Source organism: Ranitomeya variabilis, chromosome 7 (assembly GCF_051348905.1).
Source record: "Ranitomeya variabilis isolate aRanVar5 chromosome 7, aRanVar5.hap1, whole genome shotgun sequence".
In the NCBI taxonomy this organism is placed as follows: Eukaryota; Metazoa; Chordata; class Amphibia; order Anura; family Dendrobatidae; genus Ranitomeya; species Ranitomeya variabilis.
This window is the reverse complement of record NC_135238.1, coordinates 24,916,471-24,942,462: the sequence shown is the minus strand read 5'-3', so window position 1 is coordinate 24,942,462 and position 25,992 is coordinate 24,916,471. Positions and strand designations below refer to the sequence as shown.

The following is a 25,992-nucleotide window of genomic DNA, read 5'->3' as shown; positions in this document are numbered from 1 at the left end:
AATATGGCCGCCGGTCTCTTCCCTTACTCTGATTGGACGCTCCGTCTGATGATCCCGCCTCTCTTTCGTCTCAACGTTATCTCATTGGCTCCGGTCCCGGCCCGGTCAGGATGACTTCCGGCCAAGCGGAAGGAGTGTAAGGCTCTGTCAATTAAACGGGGAGACGGCAGAGGAAAACCGTAGAGGCACCACTCCCCCACCCGCCCCCCAATCTCAGGACAGGAAGCGGAATACAAGCTCGATAAAGACCCCCTTGGGAGTGGTGAAGTCTGACCTCTGACCCCCATATAGTCATTGCTAACTGGGTGTGGCCCCTAACACTGACAGGGGCCACATGTGCTCTATATCTGGCTCCCAGTAACCATATTGGTTAGTAGCAGTAATTTTATGTCTCCACCATTCATCTCTGCCCCTGTAATTACAGAGCTGCAGCTGTGTGCTCCCCCCAGAGGTGCCACAATGGACTGCTCCTTGTAATTTGTTGCCCCTTTTGGGGTAAACCAAGGGCTCACCCTGTGGGGGTGTTTGTAGGGTTTTAGATTTTATTGTGTGTCTGGTGTAATGATGTGTTAGGCTGGCACCGCAGACGTCTGGTGGAGGGCGCCGCGCTGCCAGCTCATTACAGTGCCATTTTATACCCAGTGTGGGGGAGATCTGGGTCACGTCTAGTCGGTGGGGTGACATGTGCCCGGAAAAAGGCGGTGACCCGAAGAGAAGAGCGTGAGAACCAATCCCAGGATGGTGAGTGTCTGGGCATGGGTGATACACGGCCCCAGGGGGCATTGCTATGAGGGGGCTGATGTGACCATTGGGGACCCTGTTTTGTTTTTTGTTTTTTGCTTGCAGCTCAGGATCCAAGCTGCACCTCTGCCCCTTCCCCAGTATTCATTGCTGGCGCCTATAAGGGCGATTTTGGGGAAAGTTCCTCTATGACAGGTCCTGAGGGTGCTTACCCCCAACAGATGAAGCACAAAAGCCCGCTTATTGTTACATCATGTGGGACCCAGCTGCGATGAAATCCACACACAGGGACGTGTGATCGCTGCAGCCAGTCACTGACTGCAGCGGTCACAAATCATGTGCGCGCGTTATAGCAGAAGCCTGTAATTAGCGCAGTAGTGATGTGGATGTACAGTGCGAACAGGAGGAGATGAAATAGTTCTATGTTTTTATTATTATTTGATGTATTTTCCCCATTCAAAAAACTTTTAACTATATGAAAAAACCTAAAACAAAACAAATTGACCTTTACTTCTCTCCCTGCACCTCTGTCTCGGTCTTGTTTGCGATCGGTTGCAGCGGTAATGTCACGTCAACAGAGCTACGGCCAGTCACTGAGCTCAGCTGGTGTAGACAGCACAAACTGCTGAGCTCAGTGATTGGCTGCAGTGCCGTCAAAGTGACATTACCGCTGCAGCCGAATAACAGAGACCTGGGGAGAGTGAGTAAAATGCAGTTTTTGTTTTCTTGTCACTGAGATTGTTGGCAAAAGGTTTTTTTTTCTTAACATTTTGTCTCTGTAGCCATTTTTACCTCTTAACATTTGCAAAGTTTTTTTTTATTAGTTTTTTTTCAGTGTCTGAAAAAAGCAATTTTGGAAAAATGTTTTCTCGTTATGCCAATTACTGCGTGGGGTTAATTAATTTTGTATTTTGGTACACCGAACTTTTATGAATGCAATAAAACCAGATGTGTTTTTTTTATTAATGGGGAAGAAATAAAAGAAACAATTTTGTACATTTTTTTTTTTCTACTTTTATTTTATCAGCTTAGTGTACTTTTATCTGCAATCTTTCTGTTGCTTATGCTGTATACCACAATGTATCAATGTTTCAGTATATAATGAAAATTGAGGTTCTTTTTATAATGCTCTACCTGTGGCTGGACTTCACAGGATGACCAAGGTGGCAGCCACGGGGGGGCCTTTTGTAGGCTTCTAGTGTCAAGGTAACTTATTGGTACCCCTTAATCGTGTAATTGGCGTTGTCTGCCATTCCCTTTAAATGCCGCTGTCTGAGATCGACAGCAGTATCTAAATGGATAACAGCAGCGATCGGAGCTCTGCTCTAGTTGCTGCTATAAGAGGCCGGTGTTGGCTACATTACATACCTCATGCGGAGAGAGCTACGCTCCTGAGCCCCCTCCACACACGGTGACCCCCAGAACTGACATGCATGAAATTTTGTGCTAAGGGGTTATTGCCAGATAAGTCCTAAATTTAAAGGGGTAAACAACATTTACTGTCTATGCACAGGACAGATGATAAATGTGTGATTTCTATAGGGTTCGACCTCCACAGATTATAAAAAAAAAAAAGGTCCAAAATCCCCCGTGTGAATGGATCAGTAGTGAGCATGTGCAAGCAGTGACCATTCACTGTCTATAGCAGCGACCGTTGCACATGCACACGGCAGACTTTGGGTCTCTAGTTTTTGGGATTGGTGTCCCTCTACGATCATACGATCAACTATATGCTCTAATTTGATAAGACGGAAGTACCCCTTTAAGAAGCTGAACTGCTCAGATCATCCTAGTGAGAGTTATAGTTTCGAAGCAGCTATATTTATACATGACTACTACTCCCATCCTCTGACTTTACAATCTTTCTGTTCCCAGGCATCCGAGGAGGCCTCGCTCCGGGCCTTGGAGAGTCTTATGAGCGAGTTCTTCCACACCAGCACATCCAATGATCGAAAAAGAGAGATCGGTGAGACCACCAGTAATGACATTTAGTGCGGGTGGGGGGTATTTTTTAGGTCCCCTTGGTTAATGCTGCTTCTGTTGGATAACCTGAGAGGTGTAGACCGGCTGCAGCCAGGACCTGTCCATCTCTTGGAGGGGCTACTCTTGTGCCCCTTGGAATAAGTGGACCTGATAATGGAGGGCTTGGGAGAGAATGAAAAACACTGTATAAAGATTTCGCGTTACACAGTCGCCTTTTACTATGACATCATAAATTAAAGGGATCACTGATGTATAGAGAAGAGCAAGAGAATTCGGTCCAGTCCCCTTTTGGACTTAATTTGTGTGACCAGCATTTCTTTGGGGGGGGCCTCTGGCCATCAAAAAATTAAAATCCGACTGGACCCTAAATCTGAACTAAGTACTACGAGTCTCTTCGCTCATCTCTACTGACTACCCCTTTAAAGTACGGAATACAAGGCTGCCGTTGCACGGACGGCCGAGCGCTCGGCTGCTTATTGCCGCGTACATGCGACTTAGAAATACGGTGCGATCGTCGTGTGCCAATATCCACGATCTGCGAGTAATGGCACCGCAAGGGAGTTGCCCAACATGCAACTGCAGTCCAAAGGCTCTCTGCAGATGCTGGGATTTGTAGTTTCTCACTGCCGCCAGCCAAAAGGAGCAAAGATGATGTTCTGTTGTAAAAAGAGGGGGGATACAAACATGTCTGTATGTGCAGACCTGAGAGAAGGATCCTGTTCTGGCCGCACTGACGCGTTTCAGACCAGAGACGATTGTGTGTGTTCATTGCTGCGTAACTTCCTCTTGTGCTGCTAAAGACAAATGATAAAAACAAAACTTCATTCTCATCTATTTCAAATTCAGAATTACAGTAAAGAGTTAATAAATGACACCAGGGTCCGTGCACCTTTCACGGGGGTTGTGGGGGTTAATACACCAGATACACCCCTTACCCTCCCCCAGTACAGCGTCTGCTCTCCGCCGCTGCTTCTGTCTAAGTGTATTGGCTGCAGAGGTGACGTCACGTCGACAGCTCTTATCACCGCTGCAGCCAGTCACTGACCTCAGCGATTTGTGCCTTATATATAAGCAGAACCGCTGAGCTCAGTGATTTGCTGCAGCGGTGGTTAGCTGTCAACGTGACATCAGCGCTGCAGCCAATACATAGACAGGAGCAGTGGATGATAGCTGGCGTGGACCTGGGGAGGGGGAGTCGCAGAGCCTTCTATGTGCTGCTCTACAGTATAAGTGTTCTCTATGATTGACAGCTATTGTATAAGTCCTTAAAGGGAACCTGTCGGCACAAATTGACCCTTCCTGTGGCCGAAGAATTCTGTGCACCTTCCCTCCTACTTTATTTTTTTTTCTATCTCTGCCCTCTTCTTTCTTGGATTTCCAGGAGGATGGAGATGGATAGCGATAGACGGGAAGCTGCACCAAAATGTTTGGCCCCTAGCAAGGCTGCACCGATCACCTGTGCTTGGTTTGGGCGGTCATTTTGTGCTGACCACTTTACATCAGTGGTCCAGGAATAGAAACGCACGACTGCTTTTTCTCGAGATCCGGCACCGCTCCTGTCCGCAGGTTGTATGCCGCCCCCCCCATGGGCCGGTGCGGAGCTGTTTCTAGAAGAGGGCACCCATGTTTTTCTAAAACGACCTCTTGTGCACCGGATACAGGGTCGGTGTTGGGGATTCATGAATTCTGTTATTTTCACCACACTTATGAAAGTCTAGAATCCTGTTTGCTGAAACCACAACCCCCTGCTTGTTTATCCCGACCCTGCTTTGCACCTTACCCCGTTGTCCCTTTTCCCCCCGGTCACGCTCTGCTTTGCTCTTCTGCACAGAGGCGATGTTGAATAACTTTGCTCAGCAGCTCGGAGCCTGGAGGTTCTGCTTCTACTTCCTGTCCAGCTCGCACAATGACTACGTCCTGATGTACAGTCTCAGCGTATTTGAGGTGAGAACTCATCACTTATTATTGCGTCTAACATCGCTCTTAAAGGGGTTTTCCAGGACTGTGATATTGATGGTTTATCCTCGGGCTAGGTGATCAATATCTGATCAGCGGAGGTCCAGCACCCCCTCCGCTTGGCGACTACCACATCTAAGTAGTGGGACATCACAGCTTCATATGCTCCTGGGTACTGCAGCTCAGCTACTAGTCACTTCAGTAGGAGCATAGCTACAGAACCTGGCAATGGCCAGTACATGAAGCTGCGGTGTTGAGGCTTGATCCACTATTTACATATGAGCTCCACTATACTAATCACCCATCTTAAGGATAGGCCATCACTATCGCAGTCCTGGACAACCCTTTTAGAGGTGTTGTCCACTTTTCTGTATGTACTTTGATGGAAAGATTAAAACCAGGATGACTTGATACAGAATTGGTCTTCAGTTGCCCAAAATGCAACGTCGCACACCAAATTATAGGGGGTGAAGGTTTATAGTGAATCGTCCAAAGATGCATCGGATATAGCCATCATATTATAGCCAGTTTTTCATGGGTTGCTATAATTTCAGCACAAATGAAAGCTGGCTGAGAGGTGGCGGAAAGAAGAGCGAGGTGTCTGGCATGTCTTGAGATTTTTCCAGACTTGATGCATCTTCTCCCCGCCCGGTCTAGTTTCGGGCTGTCTAATAATAAATCTTCCCCCATTGTTTTAATTCTACAGAACCTAATCAATAAGATGTGGCTGGGCGTCCCATCGGAGGAGAAGATGGAGATCCGCGGCTCGTTGCCGAAGCTTCTCCTAAGCCAACACAAAGCTCTGCCAGGCTTCATCTGTAACAAGCTGTGCAAGGTGATCGTGGACATGGGCCGACAGGACTGGCCCATGTTCTACCATGACTTCTTCACCAACATCCTGCAGGTGAGGGCGAGCTCTAATAAGAGGTTGAATAGAGAAGAAAAAAAGCTGGTTCTTCAAGAAACCACAACACATCTGTCCATTGTCATTGCAGCTAGGCTGCATCTAAGTGCAAAGGGCCGAGCTGTAATACCACATGTGACCTGTGGACAGGTGTGGCGCTGGTTTTGGGCATGTTTGTCTAATTCTGCACAATTCCTTTAAGAGCCAGTCTTGCAGCACATATTTACTGTAGGCCTCTTTCATCTCTCATGTAGCTTATCCAGACCCCAAGCACAACGCCTCTGGGATTGATCATGCTGAAGACGGCATCTGAGGAGCTGGCGTGTCCCCGGGAGGACCTGAGCGTGGCCAGGAAGGAGGAACTTCGCAAACTGCTGCTGGAGCAAGTGCCAACCGTGCTAGGTCTGCTGACAGGTAGGATTATTGCTGGGAAGCAGGCTGCACTATAGGGGGCGCTGTCACTGGGAAATGATTCCTCGTTTATTCTGGCCCCTATGGACCCAGTATATATCAAAAGCCACTGCTGGGCATATGAGGCCCTACTGATATGTTTGGTGTCCGCTCTGGATATACCAAACCTGAGCTCAAAATAATGTGAGCAGGATTTACAGGGGGTTTCCAGGACTTCGAAAATAAAGAAATGGGCGTAAGTTGCCTCCCCAATCCCCCACTGCACTTTCCCTGCCAAGACCTGAAGACATGAGGTCTTGTTCATTTAGGGCCCGATTCATTATTGCCTTTGTGCCTCCTTTTTATTTTACGCCAATGTACTCTAGTCCCCGTACCGTAGTAATTTTTTTTTTATTATTATTATTTGTTCGAGGTTTTTGCACAAACTTCACATTTTAGTGGAACATGTGACCTTGCTACATTTTAGGAACCATGTGGGATGTTGTGAAGAATTTGGTGCAAAAAAAAAAAAGTATAAATAAAAGTAAAGTGACAAAAATAAAATTGCTGGATTGGGCCACTAGTCACCTGAATTAATAAACAGGTCGTCATCCGAAAAGAGAGATGACGTTTGATCGCCAGACCCCGTGTGAGTGGCTATATAGGACGTCATCACTTCTGGTCTTGACCCTTTGGGTGAATGGGCTAAACATGAAATCCCCTTCATAGAGCGGCCCTATATTTTATGGGATGGATCATTGTCCACACACTGGCAGGGCTGCGCTCTCCTTGGGCTTTTGCCTTCTCTATATTGGACACAGCTTCATTGTTGGAGTAAGGACGCACTTGTCAGATGTTTGCCTTCTGTCTCAGGCTATAATCCATTATTTGTATAGAAACAGGAACCCTTTATACTTTCAGATCCATTCCTGTTGAGAGAGGGAGTTAATAACTGCTTTTTTCCCCTCTGTTCTGGTTGCATAGAACTTTAACAAATTTCTAAGATTTAGTTTAAAGTAACTGGAACCTTTTTTTTTTTAATTTATTTAAAAAAAAAATAAAAATAATATACAATTTTGTGCTACCATTTTTCTATTCGTTGAAATCTAGGAGTTCTTGAAAGTATATGGGATAAGCACAGCGTAACCGCAGCCACTCCTCCACCGTCGCCAACTGCTTCAGATGCCGGTAAGTGCGCCAGCGCCGTAATTATATATATATTTTTTTTTTTTTTTTCTGAAACTGCTTTGCTGTCATTTTTTTAGATGGCTCCATCACATTCTTCTTCTTTTTTTATTTATTTTTTTGATTCCTACAATTTCTGATAACTAGCGAGCATGCTCAAACTAGTGAAGGACTTCTTTTAACCTCTTGATGGTTTCCGAACCTCAAAGCATTTAAGTGACAAAAGACTGAACATGTGCACAGCTGGGTCGCTTTTACACTGCTGCGCACTATGTTGTTTTTTTTCTTTTTCTTTTTATGGTGGAACTGTCCTAAAAAAAGACACTATGTGCACCTAGCCTAAAGATTAGAAGAAGGCACATCGATTCCTGCTCGGATACTTGTAGTCTCTAAGAAAATGGATGTGAGCAAAACATGGCTGCTTTCCTCCCTTGTGCATGGGCTGCGTCTGGTATTGCCAATAGGCCATCTTTGGGGGAATGCCGCCCGCCGCCTTTGGACAAGGTGTTTTTGTGCAATTATATGGGTTCAAGGACATTACCGAGAGTCCGTACACTGTTTCTCCTCAAAGATGTGAGCAGAGCAAAGGGGCGTAGCGATCAGATGAGCTCCTCTGCCCATTTGTTCCAACAATCGATGGCCTCCAGACCCCTACGTCATACCTTGTTAGAGTATATAGACTTCTCAGAGAGCGGTCCTGCACCCGGCACTCTGATTAATGAGCCGGGGCGGAGATCTGATGACCTGCAGCGGCTCGGACTCTGTTGCATTTATTTACATGGACGACGGTATCTCTGCGTGTCCTCATGTAGTCCTGAATTTCATGTGCATCGCCTGCTACAGCCGGACGAATCTTCCCTCCTGACATAATCCGCTGTTTGCTAGGGGGGATCGCCAGTGTCTTGCAGAGGACGGGAATCGCTCTAGTATTTCACATCCTCCCTGGAAGAAGACATTGCAGTTCCTGTGCAGCGTCTCTAAGAAACATGGCGTCATCATGGCAGCACAGCGCCGTGTGAGTCTCGCCCCGTCGTCGTCACGCAGTGTCTTCCGGCATGGATGACATTTTCTCCTGAGATCAATGGTGTCCGCTTGTTGCTTATTTCCTTCCTGTTCACGAAAGCGTCTGTGGTTCCCTTGTGTAATGTGGCTGAACACTGTGTGTACTTGTCTGATGACGGGGTGCGGGGACGTCAAAAAGTGACACAAGCCCCAAACTACGCAAACTAATCGCATCAGTCATTCTGCTTTCCTGGACGAGCCCTTTAAGGCTGTGGCATCATAACATCTAAGTCAATGGATCACTAGAAGGGGGTCATTGGGATCTGTGGGGGATCATACAGGAATCGTGTGGATAGGTGATAGATGTATTTCGCAGCAGCCCCACTCCCCCATTTTAAGGGTACGATCACGCTTGACCGTCTCGCAGATCCATGTAATAGTGCAGCTTTGGGAAGCGGTATAATATAGGCACGTACAATTCTGAAAGGCATATGGAGGGTTAATCTGCAGTGTGCATTAGGCCTTACACGAGTATTTCAGGTACGACTACGTATCTGCTGCAGGGCGCTCAGCTGGTCGTGTGCCCTCCTGAATACAATATCGGGGGCGACTCGCAGCAAGTACGGGGGCAGGGAAATGCTGAAGCGATGGCTTTCTATACGTACTCTAGTACATACATTATTAGGCCACGGTGTTAATAAAGGGCACAATGATCCCACCAATCGCCATCCTGCATGCATTTACTACCCGCCCCAGGGTCCATATTTCCATATTCTTTACATCAGGTCTAGATAATTTCCCTGCAGAAATATTCAATCTTTATTTTTCAATTTATGCACACAAAAAAAAAAATTGTAATGTTTCCTACAAATGGTCTGGGGCTCGGTTGGAGGGGTCAGTGCCAGCTGCGGGCAATGTCTGCTGTGTGCTAATGACGCTCGCCTTGCTGGAAGCATCCCGGAGATGTGCGGTGTAATGGCACAGGAATTCCTCGCCGTCTCGTGGGCTGAGGGGATGTCAAGGATTTACCCGAATAAAGCCTGGAGAGCTTCAGCAGACGTCCTTGAAACCACGGGAGGATGGCTGCTGGGGGGAGCTGTACCCTGCTGGGGAAGGGGGCTGCGTTATACCCTGCTGGGGGCTGCGTTATACCCTGCTGGGGGGGAGTGGACATTATACCCTGCTGGGGGGGAGCTGTACCCTGCTGGGGAAGGGGGCTGCGTTATACCCTGCTGGGGGCTGCGTTATACCCTGCTGGGGGGGGGGGGTGGATGTTATACCCTGCTGGGGGGGTGGATGTTATACCCTGCTGGGGGGGTGGACATTATACCCTGCTGGGGGGGGAGCTGTACCCTGCTGGGGAAGGGGGCTGCATTATACCCTGCTGGGGGCTGCGTTATACCCTGCTGGGGGGGGGGTGGATGTTATACCCTGCTGGGGGGGTGGACGTTATACCCTGCTGGGGGGGAGCTGTACCCTGCTGGGGGGGGAGCTGTACCCTACTGGGGAAGGGGGCTGCGTTATACCCTGCTGGGGGGGGGGACATTATACCCTGCTGGGGGGAGCTGTACCCTGCTGGGGAAGGGGGCTGCGTTATACCCTGCTGGGGTGTCACGCCGTATGCGGCGGTAAAGGGGCAGGACGGCGTACTGGGACCCGCACCTGCCACTATAATGGGGCCCTGGCTTTCCCTTATCTCAGGGGTACCTATGATGGTTAGGAGGCCTGAGCCGCCAGCATATCCCTGTCTCCTGTGCAGGCCTTATCAGGGGCCCCCTCTCCCCCCAAAGGAGGTGGACTGCACCAGTGTAACAATACAACAAATAACAGGGTAAACAGATAGGGTAACTAATAGTCTCAAACTCACCAAATGCTCACACAACCACAGAGGAAACACAGAGAAGGGAAGAGAAGGAATAAACTGGGAAGGAAAACAGGTTAAACATGCAACCAAAACAGCAGACACCAATCTCTGTAACTAAACCTCCAACTCCAACACTACGCGCCTTCAACCTCCAAGCCAGGCAGTAGAACTGATCACTGACAATAGCTGAAGTCAGGACTGGGTCTGTATAGAGGATGAGATTACAAGATCCACTTCAGCTGAGAGACCCAGCTCTCAGCAACACAGCAATAAGGTTAACTCCTGCACTGCTGGCACAAAGCAGCCAGGTCAGAATACAGGTGAAGAGCTTCTGTTCACTGTGTGTGAACGAGGCCCAGAGCGCTGCGGTTCTCTGGAACCTCTCTGTCGCGGTAGCCCCGTGACATGGGGGCTGTTATACCCTGCTGGGGAAGGGGGCTGCGTTATACCCTGCTGGGGAAGGGGGCTGCGTTATACCCTGCTGGGGAAGGGGGCTGTGTTATACCCTGCTGGGGGGGAGCTATACCCTGCTGGGGAAGGGGGCTGCGTTATACCCTGCTGGGGGGAGCTATAGCCTGCTGGGGAAGGGGGCTGCGTTATACCCTGCTGGGGGTGGGGGATGGATGTTATACCCTGCTGGGGGGGAGCTATACCCTGCTGGGGAAAGGGGCTGCGTTATACCCTGCTGGGGGTGGGGGATGGATGTTATACCCTGCTGGGGGGGAGCTATACCCTGCTGGGGAAGGGGGCTGCGTTATACCCTGCTGGGGAAGGGGGCTGCGTTATACCCTGCTGGGGGTGGGGGGTGGACGTTATACCCTGCTGGGGGGGAGCTATACCCTGCTGGGGAAGGGGGCTGTGTTATACCCTGCTGGGGGGAGCTATAGCCTGCTGGGGAAGGGGGCTGCGTTATACCCTGCTGGGGGTGAGGGGTGGACGTTATACCCTGCTGGGGGGGAGCTATACCCTGCTGGGGAAAGGGGCTGCGTTATACCCTGCTGGAGATGGGGGGTGGACGTTATACCCTGCTGGGGGGAGCTATACCCTGCTGGGGAAGGGAGCTGCGTTATACCCTGCTGGGGGCTGTTATACCCTGCTGGGGGGTGGACGTTATACGCTGCTGGGGGGGAGCTATACCCCGCTTGGGAAGGGGGCTGTGTTATACTTTGCTGGGCAGTGGACGTTCTACCCTGCTAGGGGGAGCTATACCCTGCTGGGGAAGGGGGCTGTGTTATACTTTTCTGGGCAGTGGACGTTATACCCTGCTGGGGGAGCTATACCCTGCTGGGGAAGGGGGTGCGTTATACCTTGCTCGGGGGTGGGCGTTATACGCTGCTGGGGGGGGTGCTATACCTACAGGATTAGCCTAAAGCTCATCTGTATTGTATAGGTTTCCACTATGAATTGTGTTCTGTCCTCTATATGATCTCTCTCCCATTTTGCTACATGTCAGGCCATGCTGGGAGTTGTAGTTGTGCAGCACAGCCAGATGTGCTGGGCAATGCTTTCTTTCACTGAGGCTACCGTGATGTTAGCCCAGCACATTCATGACCGGTCATCATAAAGTGATGGCAAATCCCACTTCTGAAATGCCCCCTGAGCCTCCGAATTAAGGGGTCCTAGTGTTGATGTATCCCCTTCACTTTCTTACACTGCACGGTGGAGCCCAGCCCCCCGCCGGCTCCACACAAGTGACCGGGGCTGCAATTCCCCTGCACAGCCGGATGTCCGAGTGGGCCGCAGCAATATATCTCCGTATCGGGGGCTTCTGGGATATTCTAGTCAGGTCACTTAGTGAGATGAGAATAGCCCTTTAAAACGCATAGATGTTCACAAAATACAGGTGGGCAACAACTCAAAGCTCCTTGGCAGCCTGATTGTTAAAGGGGAATGTGTCTGCAGTTTTCTGCTACCCGAAGAGCTGTGCGTTACTGTAAGAGGCTGCGTCATTGGCGGGACTTGTCAATCAATAAGTCAGACGACGCCACTGATGGAACTCATCTCCCCACTGCCTGCTGTTTCTTGTCTCTAATTCTCTATCTTCTCACTACTTTGACCCTTCCCTTTGTCCATAACTCTTCTTCTCTTTTCTGCCCGCTGACCACTCTTCTTCTTCTCTTTTCTGCCCGCTGACCACTCTTCTTCTTCTCTTTTCTGCCCGCTGACCACTCTTCTTCTTCTCTTTTCTGACCGCTCTTCTTCTTCTTTTCATCCCGCTAACCGCTCTCCTTCTCTTTTCTGCCTGGTAACCGCTCTCCTTCTCTTTTCAACCTCTCTCTTTTCTGCCCGCTCACCTTCTTCTCTTCCCGCCCACTCACCACCACCTTCTCTTCCCGCCCGCTCTCCTTCTTCTTTTCTCCCTGCTTTCACCCTTCCCCTTTTGCATAACTCATTTTCCCACTCATGTCTTCCTTGGAATAACTAAGCGTTTCATAGTGAAGCCCGTCCGTCTGTAATAAGCGAGCCTGTATGGATGTCATGCTGCTCGGGTGGTGGTCCCCGTACAGTCACCTCTGCATTTCCCGCCAGGAACGCTAAACTGACCGTCGCAGCTGCAGCTTGGAGAAACAGCGGACTAATTGCTTAGGGAAACATATCTTTCTTGTTTTTTTTTTTTTTCCTTCTTTCCCAGGAGGTTTTTGGTGTCACTTGTTTAAGCGACCAATGTGTCCTCTGTCCTGGCTCCGTCTCCCATCATCCGCTGATATAATACCTTCAACTACAGTTAAGCAAAGTATTTTCCGCTCCCCAGTCCAGTGGCCACGTCCGTCCCAGAGCCATGCCACCCTCCTACCTGCCGGCATCCTCAAGCGCGGCACCACGTCCTCATCATTCGCCTTCTCTAAATAGAAATCTGAGCAGGTGGAAGACGGTTCATGGCGAGCGTGGGCTACCAATGTGGCCACTGGACCCGGGTCTTGCAAATCTTTTTTGTTTTATTCTCTTCACTACTAATTTTCTTTGTGATCTAACATGGAAATGAAAACCTCCTCGCAGTAGGTCTTTATTAATGTCCATATTGTTTTGTGCCTCCTGCTCTGCATTGGAGCTGTGAACGTAAAACGGTAAAAAAAAAAATCAAGACTATTTGCAAAGTCCTGAGGATTTCTCGTTGGTTCCTCAATATAAAATATATAATCATTCAGACGGGTTTTTCTTCCTTTTTAGATGACCTCCTCAGTAACCTTGTCCACACACCAGCCTTGTCCAAGCAGCTGAGCCAACCACCTCCGAGCCTGGAAGCCGAAAGCGAGCGTATCTGTGCCCTGGCCCTCGAGTGCCTCTCGCATCTCTTCAGTTGGATCCCCCTTTCCGCCAGCATCACCCCCTCGCTGCTCACCACAATCTTTCACTTTGCCCGCCTGGGGTGTGACGCCCGGTCACGAAGGACTCATGCTGTCAACAACACCAATGCCGTCACCCTAAACGGTGGCGGCAGCAGTAGCCCTCCTTTACCATTGACATTGCCCACCTCTCAGCAAAACTGTAACAGACTGGGGGTCTTAGCAATGTCCTGTATTAACGAACTGATGTGTAAGAACTGTGTCCCCCTGGAGTTCCAGGATTACCTGTTACGTGTGTGCCAGCAGACCTTCTACCTCCTGCAGAGGATCACACGGGAGACGAACGCCCACAGTGTGCGCAGCCGGCTGGAGGAGCTGGACGAGAGGTATGTACACCGTGGCCCCATGTAGGTAAACCGTGGCCCCATGTAGTCTGGTCCTGCTCTAAGCTCCAGGACCCCACTGCTGCTTTTCTTTGCGTTTCATGTGTCCATGCCTGTCTGGTTCAAGTTCCCATGGACACACACTGGTCTGCGTAAGAGCTGTATACACCAATCAGGCACAGCATGCAAACTGCTGACTGTCAGGATGGATACCAGCACCTGGTGAGAATGGTGACTGTCAGGATGGATAACGGTATCAGGTGAGAATGGCGACTGTCAGGATGGATAACAGTATCTGGTGAGAATGGCGACTGTCAGGATGGATAACAGTATCTGGTGAGGATGGCGACTGTCAGGATGGATAACAGTATCTGGTGAGGATGGCGACTGTCAGGGTGGATAACAGTATCTGGTGAGGATGGCGACTGTCAGGATGGATAACAGTATCTGGTGAGGATGGCGACTGTCAGGATGCATAACGGTATCAGGTGAGAATGGCGACTGTCAGGGTGGATAACAGTATCTGGTGAGGATGGCGACTGTCAGGATGGATAACAGTATCTGGTGAGGATGGCGACTGTCAGGATGGATAACAGTATCTGGTGAGGATGGCGACTGTCAGGATGGATAACAGTATCTGGTGAGGATGGCGACTGTCGGGATGGATACCGGTATCAGGTGAGCCTGCTGCGCCTGCCGCCCTCTGGTGGGGTGGGTGCCTGCTGCGCCTGCCGCCCTCTGGTGGGGTGGGTGCCTGCCGCGCCCGCAGCCCTCTGGCAGGGTAGGTGCCTGCCGCACCCGCCGCCCTCTGGCGGGGTGGTTGCCTGCTGAGCCCGCCGCCCTCTGGCGGGGGTGTCTGCTATACAGAGGTTAGTACCAAAAGTAGTCCAAGGAAAGACATCTGCTGACACTGACCGGGTCTTGGGTCTCTAGGGCTCCTCAATATTCGGATTAAAGTTGCCCACCTGATCCAACCACACAGAAGATCCCAGTATCCCAAGTGTTGGATCCAGCAGAGAACACATCAGAATTGGACCATGGAGCGATGGCAGGAGGCGCCTCGTCTGAATGCACATCCTCTATTCCATCATGTTACCTGGACACGAGATGGCCGTATGGGAACACCAATCAGCTATAATAAAACCATAGGGGGCCGCAGAAGTCCCTGCTGTGCAGAGCTACGGAGCGTTGTTGGGGGGAAAACATCATTTAGAGATGGGGTAATAGATAATGGGGCAGGAGACTGGTCAGGGACTGTGTATGGGTCGCACCGGTCTTCTGCAGCCTCCAGATACGCAGTAATCTCTCTCCTTGCTGATTCTTAGAAACCGCAGAACGTTTCATCCCACGTTAACTTCATCCTTCTGTCTTTACAGTTATGTGGAAAAGTTTACGGACTTCCTTCGACTCTTCGTCAGCGTCCACCTGAGGAGGATAGAGTCCAATGCCCAGTTCCCTGTGGTTGAGTTCCTGGCACTACTCTTCAAATACACCTTTCACCAGGTAATGTGGTGGTCTTGGGTGTGGGGGCAGCATTAAACATAAAACGGCTGTGCACTACGGATGCCGACAATGCCTCCAGTATTAGATCTGGTTCCATTGGAGGCAGACCATGGTTCATTATGGTCCCGTCGGGTGATGGTGTGTCAGACTTTTAACTCCTGTGTCGTGGGCTCGGGCGGCCCGTGTCGTGGGCTCGGGCGGCCCGTGTCGTGGGCTCGGGCGGCCCGTGTCGTGGGCTCGGGCGGCCCGTGTCGTGGGCTCGGGCGGCCCGTGTCGTGGGCTCGGGCGGCCCGTGTCGTGGGCTCGGGCGGCCCGTGTCGTGGGCTCGGGCGGCCCGTGTCGTGGGCTCGGGCGGCCCGTGTCGTGGGCTCGGGCACAGCCGCTGAGCTCACCGACTGGTTTATATGATGTCAGCGCTGCAGACAACAGAGAGCAGCGGCGGAGACTGTGCTGGACCTGGGGAGGGGACGTAAATCTCACAAATGGGCAGATTTCTTATGCTGATGACGTCACGCTTACTATGTCATTGTCTCTGCAGCCGACACATGAAGGTTACCTCTCGTGTCTCGACATCTGGGCGCTCTTCTTAGACTATCTAACAAACAAGATAAGAAACCGGTTAGAAGACAGAGACACCATTATGGGCAGGTAAGGGGTCTCGCCATCATGTGGCGGTGAGGTTGGGGTCTCACAAGCAGATAAGGGAAGGTGGCCCTATGTGGTCGGCGGTCACTACTGATGGTCTCTGCTCACATCGAAGCATATTAATATTACGCCCCTCATAGGTACGAAGATGCCCTGGTGCTGCTGCTCACCGAGGTGCTGAACCGGATCCAGTTCCGCTACAACCAGACGCAATTGGAGGAGTTGGATGACGATACGCTAGATGATGACGTGAGTGTGGGGCTACATTCACAGCCGCTGCCGTTTTTGCACATCTGCTGCTGAAGTAACCGACCGCAGAGGCCAGATTTCCTCTGCTTGCACTTTGTGGTTTAACTGCAGTGCTAAACATGGACAAAAGAGGGCGCTGTGTGTGCCTCAGGCTACGGCTTATGCAGGGCTCCGATACAAAGATGTTTAAAATTTGACCTCATCCCTGAATTGAGGAACAGCATGGAAGAAATCCTAATAAAATAATAGATTTGTCTGCTCCTTTTGGAACTAAAACAAATATTGTGTTTTCTTTCCAATCACAGCACAAACTGTAATGTTTAATTGTACTGAAACAGAAAGGTTTTTTTTTAATTTTTTTTTGTACTGACCAGTATGTTGCATCTTGCTTTACAGCAGCAGACGGAGTGGCAACGATATCTACGTCACAGCTTAGAAGTGGTAGCCAAAATCATGGAATTGCTCCCAACGCATGCCTTCAGTACTCTGGTAAATACCCGATTGAGCCACTTTACACACATTTTCATTTACTTATTGTTTTTCTGAGTTACATCCTGTATTATACCCCAGAGCTGCACTCACTATTCTGCTGGTGCAGTCACTGTGTACATTACATTGCTGATCCTGAGTTATATCCTGTATTATACTCCAGAGCTGCACTCACTATTCTGCTGGTACAGTCACTGTGTACATACATTACATTACTGATCCTGAGTTACATCCTGTATTATACCCCAGAGCTGCACTCACTATTCTGCTGGTGCAGTCACTGTGTACATACAGGATGTAACTCAGGATCAGTAATGTAATGTATTATACCCCAGAGCTGCACTCACTATTCTGCTGGTGCAGTCACTGTGTACATACATTACTGATCCTGAGTTACATCCTGTATTATACCCCAGAGCTGCACTCACTATTCAGCTGGTGCAGTCACTGTGTACATACATTACTAATCCTGAGTTACATCCTGTATTATACTCCAGAGCTGCACTCACTATTCTGCTGGTGCAGCCACTGTGTACATTACATTACTGATCCTGAGTTACCTCCTGTATTATACCCCAGAGCTGCACTCACTATTCTGCACCCATACATTACTTCTCCTGTATTACGCTCCGGAGCAGCTTATGGTTACCGTCCTGTCGCCAATCAGGAGTCCATCCCTCTCCGATCACTTACAGACATTGGGATTTCCATTCTTGTGACTGTAGACCCTTGGGGGCCATAATGGAGCAGAGGATGTCTGGAGCCGGAGCGCACGGACTCTTCTTTCCGTTTTATTTCTTTTCCTTTCTGCGGGGTTTCAGCTCTTCCATTATCTTGTCACTTTTGCATTTTCAATCCAATTTCCAGAACGACAATTACTTCTAAATGACCTTTCTTGAATTTCCTTTAATTTGCCGTTTTAATATTCCATTTGGGAAACGTCTTTATTCCTGATGGTGATTTCAGTGGTTGGGCTGTAGATGGACATTGAATATTTGTCAGAGGTGGACAAGCTACTAGTGCCCGGTAATGGGATGTGTAAGTCATGGTGACCATAGGGGTCCGTCTTGGACTTTCCCCTTTTATTCACTGGGTTTCCTATTAAGCTGACAACATGGTGTCCTACTGCTGAGATCTCCAGGATCAGCTGTAATCTGCACGGAGACAAAAAGCAAGTGTCCAGTTTCCCTGCAGTGCCTCCGCAGGAGAAATTAAGTATTGCACTATCTATTTAAGACCTAAATGAGCTCAGTCCTCCAGAACAAGGTGCAGGCTGACTAATTCAGGTACAGAACAGGAGATGCCCTCTCGCCGATAAATCAGGTGTAGTAGAGTTGTCTGTTGTCCTTAGTTAGACTACGTTCACATGTGCGTTGTGCGCCGCAGCGTCGGCGCCGCAACGCACAACGCAAACAAAAACGCAGTTGCGTTTTGAACAAAAAACGCAGCGTTTTGCGCCGCATGCGCCCCCCCAAAGTCTAGACGATGTTTGGCATTTTTATTAGAAAACGCATGCGTCGTACAACGCAAGTACTTGCGTCGTCTGCGTTGTCAATACAAATCAATGGTAAAAAAGGCGCATCGACGACGCAAAAGCGACGCAAACACGACGCATGCGTTTTTTAAAAAGTCTGCACCGCACAAAAAATGCAACATGTTGCGTTTGCTGCGCCCTGACAGGTGCGCCCTAACGCCGCATGCGGTGTACGACGCACCAAAACGCATGACAACGCATGTACATGCGGCGCCATGCGGCCCCAATGTTAAAGATAGGGCCGCACGACGCATGCGTTTTGTTACGGCGACGACGCTGCGGCGCACAACGCAAATGTCAACGTAGCCTTATCGAGTTTCTTCTTTTTGCTTCTGTGCAGTTCGCTGCGCTGCAGGAGAATTTGGACGTCTATCTGGGGCTGCAGCGGTGTATAGTGAACACGGGGGCAGGTATGTATCTCCACCAGATGGTATAAGATGAGCATGGATGTAGTAATTAAAGGGGTTGGCCACTTTCTAGTTCAATGCGGTTGTTTTGCAGTCATAAATGCCTTGTAGTTTGTTCTTTTACCCATTCGCTGCATTTTAAGGCCTTCTGCTCACTATTCGGTGATCTAGGGTGGCCAAGGTGGTGGCAGACACGTGATTTACTCTACTGCTTCCTCAGCTTCGCCCTTTGCTGCACAGGTGCCGGAGGCATTATAACGACTCCTCTGCACAGGTGCCGGAGGCATTAAGGCGACTCCTCTGCACAGGTGCCGGAGGCATTAAGGCGACTCCTCTGCACAGGTGCCGGAGGCATTAAGGCGACTCCTCTGCACAGGTGCCGGAGGCATTAAGGCGACTCCTCTGCTCAGGTGCTGAGCAATTTCACTGCCATTGTGAAAACTGATTTGGAAGGGGGTTTCACGACCGCCATAGTCTTAAAGGCAGCGAAGGTTTAATAAGAGGGGTCAGGACACAACGCTGTAGGACATTGTAGCATTCCACGGGTTTCAGCTGATAACTGTTATTTCTATTCTATTGCAGAACAGCGTCTCAATGTGACTGCCGAGAACGACTGTCGCAGGCTGCACTGCTCCTTGCGGGACCTCAGCTCCCTCCTTCAGGCTGTCGGCCGTCTCGCCGAGTACTTCATCGGGGATGTGTTCGAAGCGCGCTTCAACGATGCCCTTACAGTTGTGGAAAGGTAATTTTTTATTTGACACTGGCTTAAAGGGGACGTCCACTACTTTTTATATTGAAGAACAATCTTTAGCATTGTTCATCAATATCACATCAGTTGTTGGGGGGGACACCAGGAATCCCCACCCATCAGATGTTCACAGCCAGAAGTGATGAGCTCCATAGCTCCATCACCTGTATGGTGGCTGTGGCCTGGTACTGCACAGCTGCCTCTGCCCGAATGAATGGGAGCGGTTCTGCTGTACCCTGCTGCGGCCATATATCTGTGCTGTTCTGCAACTGATCACTTCTGACCGCCGCCGGCACCTTATTGGCAAGTCATCAATATAAACGTAGTGGACAGTCCCATTAAAAAAAGAGAAAAAAATAATGCATGAACTGCAGATTACATTGTTTTCCTTCATCCTCTTTCCCTCCTCTCTGCCAGATTGGTCAAAGTCACGTTATATGGCTCTGAGATCAAACCGTACAATATGGAGACGGCGGTGCCTACAGTGCTGAAGCCGGACCTGGTGGATGTGTGAGTATTTCATCCCGGCACTATTACTCCTCCAGAGATGGGGGCTTATACTTGGCAGCCTGGCATGCTGCATTATTGATGCATATAAGTGACAGCTCCGCCTGTAGGCTTGTATGTAATATCTGCACTGTTCTCCTTTGGCAGCCATGCCCAGTCCCTGGCAGCGTTGCAGGCCTACTCCCACTGGCTCGCCCGGTTCTACAGCGAGGTGCAGCACCAGAACCCCCAGCAGTTTGTGTCTATCGTCTCCTCAGTGATGGAGGCGCTGCCCCCACTCATCAGCACAAAAGTGAGCCATGGTGGCAGTGGTTGGGACTAAAGTGGCGGTTGCGTTGCTGAAAAATTGGGGTCACAAATTCCTGCAGTGCTGATTAAGCGCTGCAACCCCTTCACATTTCCAGCACAGTGAATGGGGACAGCTCTTTTAAACATGCCTTCTGGGGGTGATCCTGAAGACCCCTTTGCTAACTGGAGTCTTTCTAGGTACAAGAAAAGCTGCTGCTCTCTGCTTGCCATCTGCTGGTCTCTGTGGCCACGACGGTGCGGCCTGTATTCCTCATCAACATTCCTGCCGTCCAGAAGGTGTTCAGCCGCGTGACAGACAGTTCTGCGCAGAGACTTCCAGAGGAGGTGGGCTTTCTGAGTCCCCACCAGGACTTTGCTACTATATTGATGCAGCGGCCATAGTGTCCAGTTATGTCTTCAAACTGGGCTTTCTGCTCCTAGGAAAGTGATTCTTATGTACGGGTACTATGAGCATCCCAGAGGTGGTGGTCCCAGATACCTGTATTCTCTGCTTGGTGGGCTTTTCTTCCCTAGGTCATGCACTAGACATAATCAGTATATCAGTTTTGCCTGCGGTCTACGAGCACTGTCCTCACTGTCTGCATCACCTTGTAAGATTGCACTAAAAAGATTCACAGTACTCGGGTTCAGCGGTCTCTTCGGTAGTCTGTGCCCACCGGACCAAAGCTATGTGTACCTCTTCCAACCAGTCTGTATCCTCCGTCCCTCTTCCGATCAGTAGGTCAGGCTTGACGTCACACTTGGGCCTACACAGATCTTCTACTGAGAAACTGTTCTGCAGATCTGCTAGATAGATGATCTGCTGCCCAGCATGAGTAACACAATCCCGCCAGATCTGTATGAAGGGGGAGCAGTTTTCAGAAGAGAGACATTGATGGGTGACATCCGGTAATTTAGGGATTGGAGAGATGATAAACACCAGGAATATAAACTGTGACTACAGTCTCTTTACCTATCATTCAATGGTTTAGCAAGTGTAATAATTTCTGGTTTGTCGTGTTCTCTGAATAGCTGCATCTGACATGTCTGATAATTCTATAACCATGCACGATCCTCCATTGTTAATGATTTTGTCTCCGCCTCGTGCAGGCTCAGGTGCTGCTGTGTCGCGCCCTGTCTAACGTCCTCCTTCTCCCATGGCCAAATGTCCCAGAGGGCGAGCAACAGTGGGCCGAGCGCTCGAGTCATCATGCCAACCTCCTGAACAGCTTGACCAGAGACTACCGCCATCTGAAGGGTACGGCGCCTCCTCAGAGGAAGGGGCAGCTCGAGGCCAGTGAGTATCCGGAACCCCACCGCTGTCATTGTATTCTTCACTCATCTTTCCCCTATTACGTTTTTTTTTTTTTCTAATAGTTCTATACTTTGCTTACCTACCATTTTTTTTTTCTACTCTTTTGCAGCCAAGCGTGTCATTTGTCAGACCCTGGGTGTGTTGAAGGACATCGTAGAGAACATCTCCGGAGAGGGCACCAAATCTCGGCAGATCTGCTACCAGTCTATGCAGGAGTCGGCTCAGCTCTCCCTGGCTCTTTTCCCAGCATACATTCACCAGTCAGGTATGTAGATCCTGTGGTTGATACACAAGTCCACGCTGGTGGATTGTTGAAGGCTGCAGTGGTCACGTGACATTGCTTATGCTATGAGACCCTGGGGAGATGGGGCTCGGAATGAAGGAGGAGCGTCGGTCAGACCCTTTAAGATCCAGTGAAGGGTTATCAGACTTACAGGGGTTGTATCATTTTTCATTCTTCAGGAGCACACCACTCCTCTGCCTCCTCGCCGGTGGGCAGTGCCCTCCTGAAGATTGACAGTTCGGGTTAGCGGCATGGTTGCACCACTGGTCTGAACTGTCAAGGATATTTTGGCTGCTGTGATGTAGGGATCGAGCAACTAGAGACATGGCTTTCTGCCCTGAAAGCAGTTTCTATTGGCTTTCCTTGACTATGCAGAGCCCTGGTTGTGGCGAGACTGACTGAGCATGTGCGTCCACCAGCGCTCTGCCCACCAGGTGGACTTGCACATTGTTATACTCTGTGAACACTAGGTGGTGACAGACTATGTAATTTTTATTTTTCTAATGATCCGTTCGCCTTTGTAGCCCCTGAAGGATTTCATAGATTTTTCAGAAATCCTCCGAAAATGCCAACACACCAGTGTCTATGAATAGACCTGGTAAATACAAGCAATAGATGGTATTATCAGGGGAGCGATGCAATGTAGAAAATCCTTTAAAAATGTAACGCCACAGTCAGGAAACGCGCCGTGCCCTTGGTTGCAGCGTCTGTAGGGGAATATTTCATCTTATGTACGATAAGTAAGTGCATGTTGTGAAATTAGAGCAGGTCTCGTTGGGAGAAGGATGTGAGCTCCATACAAAGGGATATTCTGCTCTTTTCTCCGAGCTGCGAGGCCGCTCCGGGACGTGTCGCTGTACACATTTGTTCTTTTTGTGCATGTCTGATTTCTTTTTCTTAGATGTGACCGAGGAGATGCTCAGCTTTTTCTTGGCCTTATTCCAAGGACTCCGGGTACAAATGGGGGCGCCGTTCACCGAGCAGATCATACAGACCTTCCTCAACATGTTTACCAGGTAACCTTAGCCGGCCCGACACGCACGGATTATTATTGATCCCTTGGTGATCACCCCGGGGTGCTCATTATCTCACACCGTGCCCACAGGGAGCAGCTGGCAGAAAGCATCCTGCAGGAGGGCAGCGCCGGCTGCCACGTGGTTGAGAAGTTTCTGAAGATCCTCCAGGTTGTGGTCCAGGAACCCGGTCCGGCCTTTAAGCCTTTCCTGCCGAGTATCCTGTCCCTGTGCATGGAGCAGCTCTACCCCATCATCGCAGAGGTAAGTGCTCATTTCTGGAGAGCTTTTGTGCTTCAATTCTTGTTTCCGCTATTTCCTAATTTTTTTGTTTCTGCAGCGTCCGTCCCCCGATGTGAAAGCTGAGCTGTTTGAGCTGCTCTTCCAGCTGCTGCATCACAACTGGAGGTATTTCTACCGAGCCTCTGTTTTAGCCAGTGTCCACCGAGAAGGGGGCGACGAGCCCATGGAGAACCAGGCGCAGTTCATTGGTGTCATGCAGGTCAGTGCTACACTAACCAAATTCTTTCTTGTCCTTTCCAAGTAAGTAGAAGTTACCAGAACACCATGTTAAGCCCTAAACGACCAATGACGTATATTTACATCGTCGCCCGTGCCTTTGATGTCTCTGGCGCTGATCCCACATCTTTCCCTGAACTTGATGGCTGATTTAATCCACCATCAAGTGCCTCTAACCACTTCGGGTGGATCCGATATCACCTGTTATATGCAGCTGTCAATCACTGACAGCATCATTTAATGCGTGCCGGACGGAAGCGCGTCACATGTCCCGCCCATCGGCGCCCGTCAGATAATCGATATTTGCTCTGTTTCCTGCAGGCATTCGGTCAGTCATTTCTGCAGCCAGATATCCATCTTTTCAAGCAAAACCTTGGCTATCTAGAGACCCTGAACAGCAAACACAAATTGTACCATAAGGTGAGACGCTACGTCTAAGTCTGGGATACTCGAGGCTTCAGTGTAAATTCCTCCCGACTCATTACTGTTATTGGCTGAACCCACCGTTTTTGACTGATTTGGCGGACGGTCATGTGTTTATCATTGGGTGAGATGATGGTGACGATGATGCTTGGGTGAGATGATGATGATGACGATGCTTGGGTGAGATGATGACTATGCTTGGGTGTGAGATGATGGTGACAATGGTTGGGTGTGAGATGATGGTGACGATGGTTGGGTGAGATGATGATGATGATGGTCACGATGCTTGGGTGAGATGATGGTGACGATGGGTGTGAGATGATGGTGACGATGCTTGGGTGAGATAATGATGACGATGGTTGGGTGAGATGATGATGACGATGCTTGGGTGTGAGATGATGGTGACGATGGTTGGGTGAGATGATGATGACGATGCTTGGGTGAGATGATGGTGACGATGGGTGTGAGATGATGGTGACGATGGTTGGGTGAGATGATGATGATGACGACGATGCTTGGGTGTGAGATGATGGTGACGATGGTTGGGTGAGATGATGGTGACGATGGGTGTGAGATGATGGTGACGATGGTTGGGTGAGATGATGATGATGACGATGCTTGGGTGAGATGATGATGACGGTAACGATGGTCGGGTGAGATGATGATGATCATGCATGTCCGATTCAAGACTGCGAATCATTTTGTTCTCGCAGACACAAGCCACTGGCCGACAGTCAGCGGCTTTCTTAGAGAACAAGGAAGCACTCGGCCTTTGTAAGGGAGAGACTTCCAAGATGACTGGGCGACAATGTGTATGGCGGCCTTAAGTGTAGAAGAGCTACTTGTCAGAAGTTTTGATTGTCGGGGTCTTATATTGATAATCCCACTGATAACTAAAACAAGAGATCAGCCGGGTGCTGCTGTCCTTCAGCGCTGAAGAGCTTCTTACTAGAAAGTTTTTGACTCTGTCTTCAGTCTCCGAGGAGAGCGCCCCCTTCACTAAAGCTGAGGATCAGAAGTCATCCAGGGGGGACACAGCGCACTGGTTAATACTAATTAAATCTTCTCATATGTGATCTGTAAAATTAATCAGACAACATGGGGGTCTTGTTGGGGACCTCAGCAAAACTCACTTGGCCCGGTTTTTGGCTGCAGGTTTCAAGTGATTGCGGTTTACCTGCAAAATGGGAACCAGCATTGGTGCCTCGAACACCAGTCTCCTTCTCCTCTCATCACTTTTCTTCTCCTTTCTCTTCCAGAAACTGTTCCGGGCCATGATGCTGCCGCAGTTTGTCAGTGTTTTACTTCAGGTTCTTATCCACAAGTCCCATGATCTTCTTCAGGAAGAAATAGGCATCGCTGTCTACAACATGGCATCTGTGGACTTCAGCACTTTCTTCTCTGCCTTCTTACCCGAATTCCTTGCCGGCTGCCAGGGCCTTGATAGCGGTCAGAAGAATGTCCTTGCCCGGAATTTTAAGATGGAAAGGGTGAGGACTACAGATCTGTGAATGACGAAAAACCAATTCATTGATTCTTAAAAGTGCTGATATGATCTTTGTTGTTCAGGAGCGCAGCGCTCCCCTGCCTCGGTGTCCTGCTTGCCGGGGGGAGGTGTGCGCTCCTGATTGACCGGATCTGTGACCTGAACTCTGCAGTCTCTGATGGCCCCAAGAAATAACCCCCCATTGTCTTCTCTCTCCTTCCAGGACCTGCCTTCGTTTACTCAGAGTGTGCACCGCTTGGTGAATGACCTCCGGTATTACCGACTCTGCAACGACAGCCTCCCCCCAGGAACTGTGAAACTGTGACACAACCTTTTACCCCCAACCCAAATCTTGCATCCATAGTCTTAACTCACCCGCTACAGATGTGAATCTTCGCTCCTCCACTCATCCCGTATATATTTCTGTTCATATAATATGTATATTATTTTTTTTTTAATTAAAGGATTTTAGCACTTTCTCTCTGCGAGATTTCAGTGCCTCCCCTGTTTACGCCACTTTAATCCCTTTGTTTAAAGGGTTCTTATAAATCCCTCTGGTAGCTCAGGGGTTAAGCAAACGCTCCCTTGTTTTTTTAGCTGTAAAAAAAAAAATAATAATATAAAAAAAAAAAAGTCGATTTCACAAAGCTTCAATACCATTCCCTGATACCGGAGAATGTGGGTGACCATGGCCCATTATGGACACTGACATCTGGATTTTAAGCCCGTAAAGGCCACTTGTATGCCCCCGCTCAGTTGGGGGTACACTTACTTTATTAAGTATTGTTTTATATATATTATTTTTTTGTGCGTGGTTTTTTTTTTTTTTTTTTTTACCATTCCATTGTGAAATTGCAGTCGCTTCTTGCGAATAAAATGAATGCCTTGTTT

The 25,992-nt window shown here is 49.4% G+C and overlaps 1 protein-coding gene across 2 annotated transcripts; it reads left to right on the top strand.

Moving 5' to 3' along the window:
* Nucleotides 1–107: 107 nt before the first annotated feature.
* XPO6 (exportin 6) lies at nt 108–25,992 on the top strand. Of its 2 annotated transcripts, none has more exons than XM_077274604.1 (24): nt 108–741; nt 2,617–2,707; nt 4,556–4,668; nt 5,387–5,584; nt 5,839–5,998; nt 7,085–7,162; nt 13,194–13,695; nt 15,069–15,195; nt 15,734–15,843; nt 15,981–16,089; nt 16,486–16,578; nt 18,453–18,522; nt 19,102–19,261; nt 19,685–19,777; nt 19,922–20,066; nt 20,261–20,407; nt 21,173–21,359; nt 21,487–21,642; nt 22,562–22,676; nt 22,766–22,937; nt 23,014–23,175; nt 23,514–23,612; nt 24,875–25,105; nt 25,325–25,992. In XM_077274604.1, exons 1-24 carry the CDS (start codon nt 739–741, stop codon nt 25,424–25,426), a joined length of 3,423 nt encoding a protein of 1,140 aa, XP_077130719.1. In that variant the 5' UTR covers nt 108–738; the 3' UTR covers nt 25,427–25,992. The 2 variants fall into 2 exon arrangements, with proteins under 2 accessions (XP_077130719.1, XP_077130720.1); XM_077274605.1 differs by having other exon boundaries at nt 272–741; nt 16,489–16,578.

What these genes read in the sequence shown, in the direction of transcription:
- XPO6 (XM_077274604.1), top strand. An exon ending in ACAGTCTCAGCGTATTTGAG is followed by an intron (nt 4,669 to 5,386) that starts GTGAGAACTCAT and finishes TTAATTCTACAG; the next exon opens with AACCTAATCAATAAGATGTG. An exon ending in AAGCCGGACCTGGTGGATGT is followed by an intron (nt 19,778 to 19,921) that starts GTGAGTATTTCA and finishes CTCCTTTGGCAG; the next exon opens with CCATGCCCAGTCCCTGGCAG.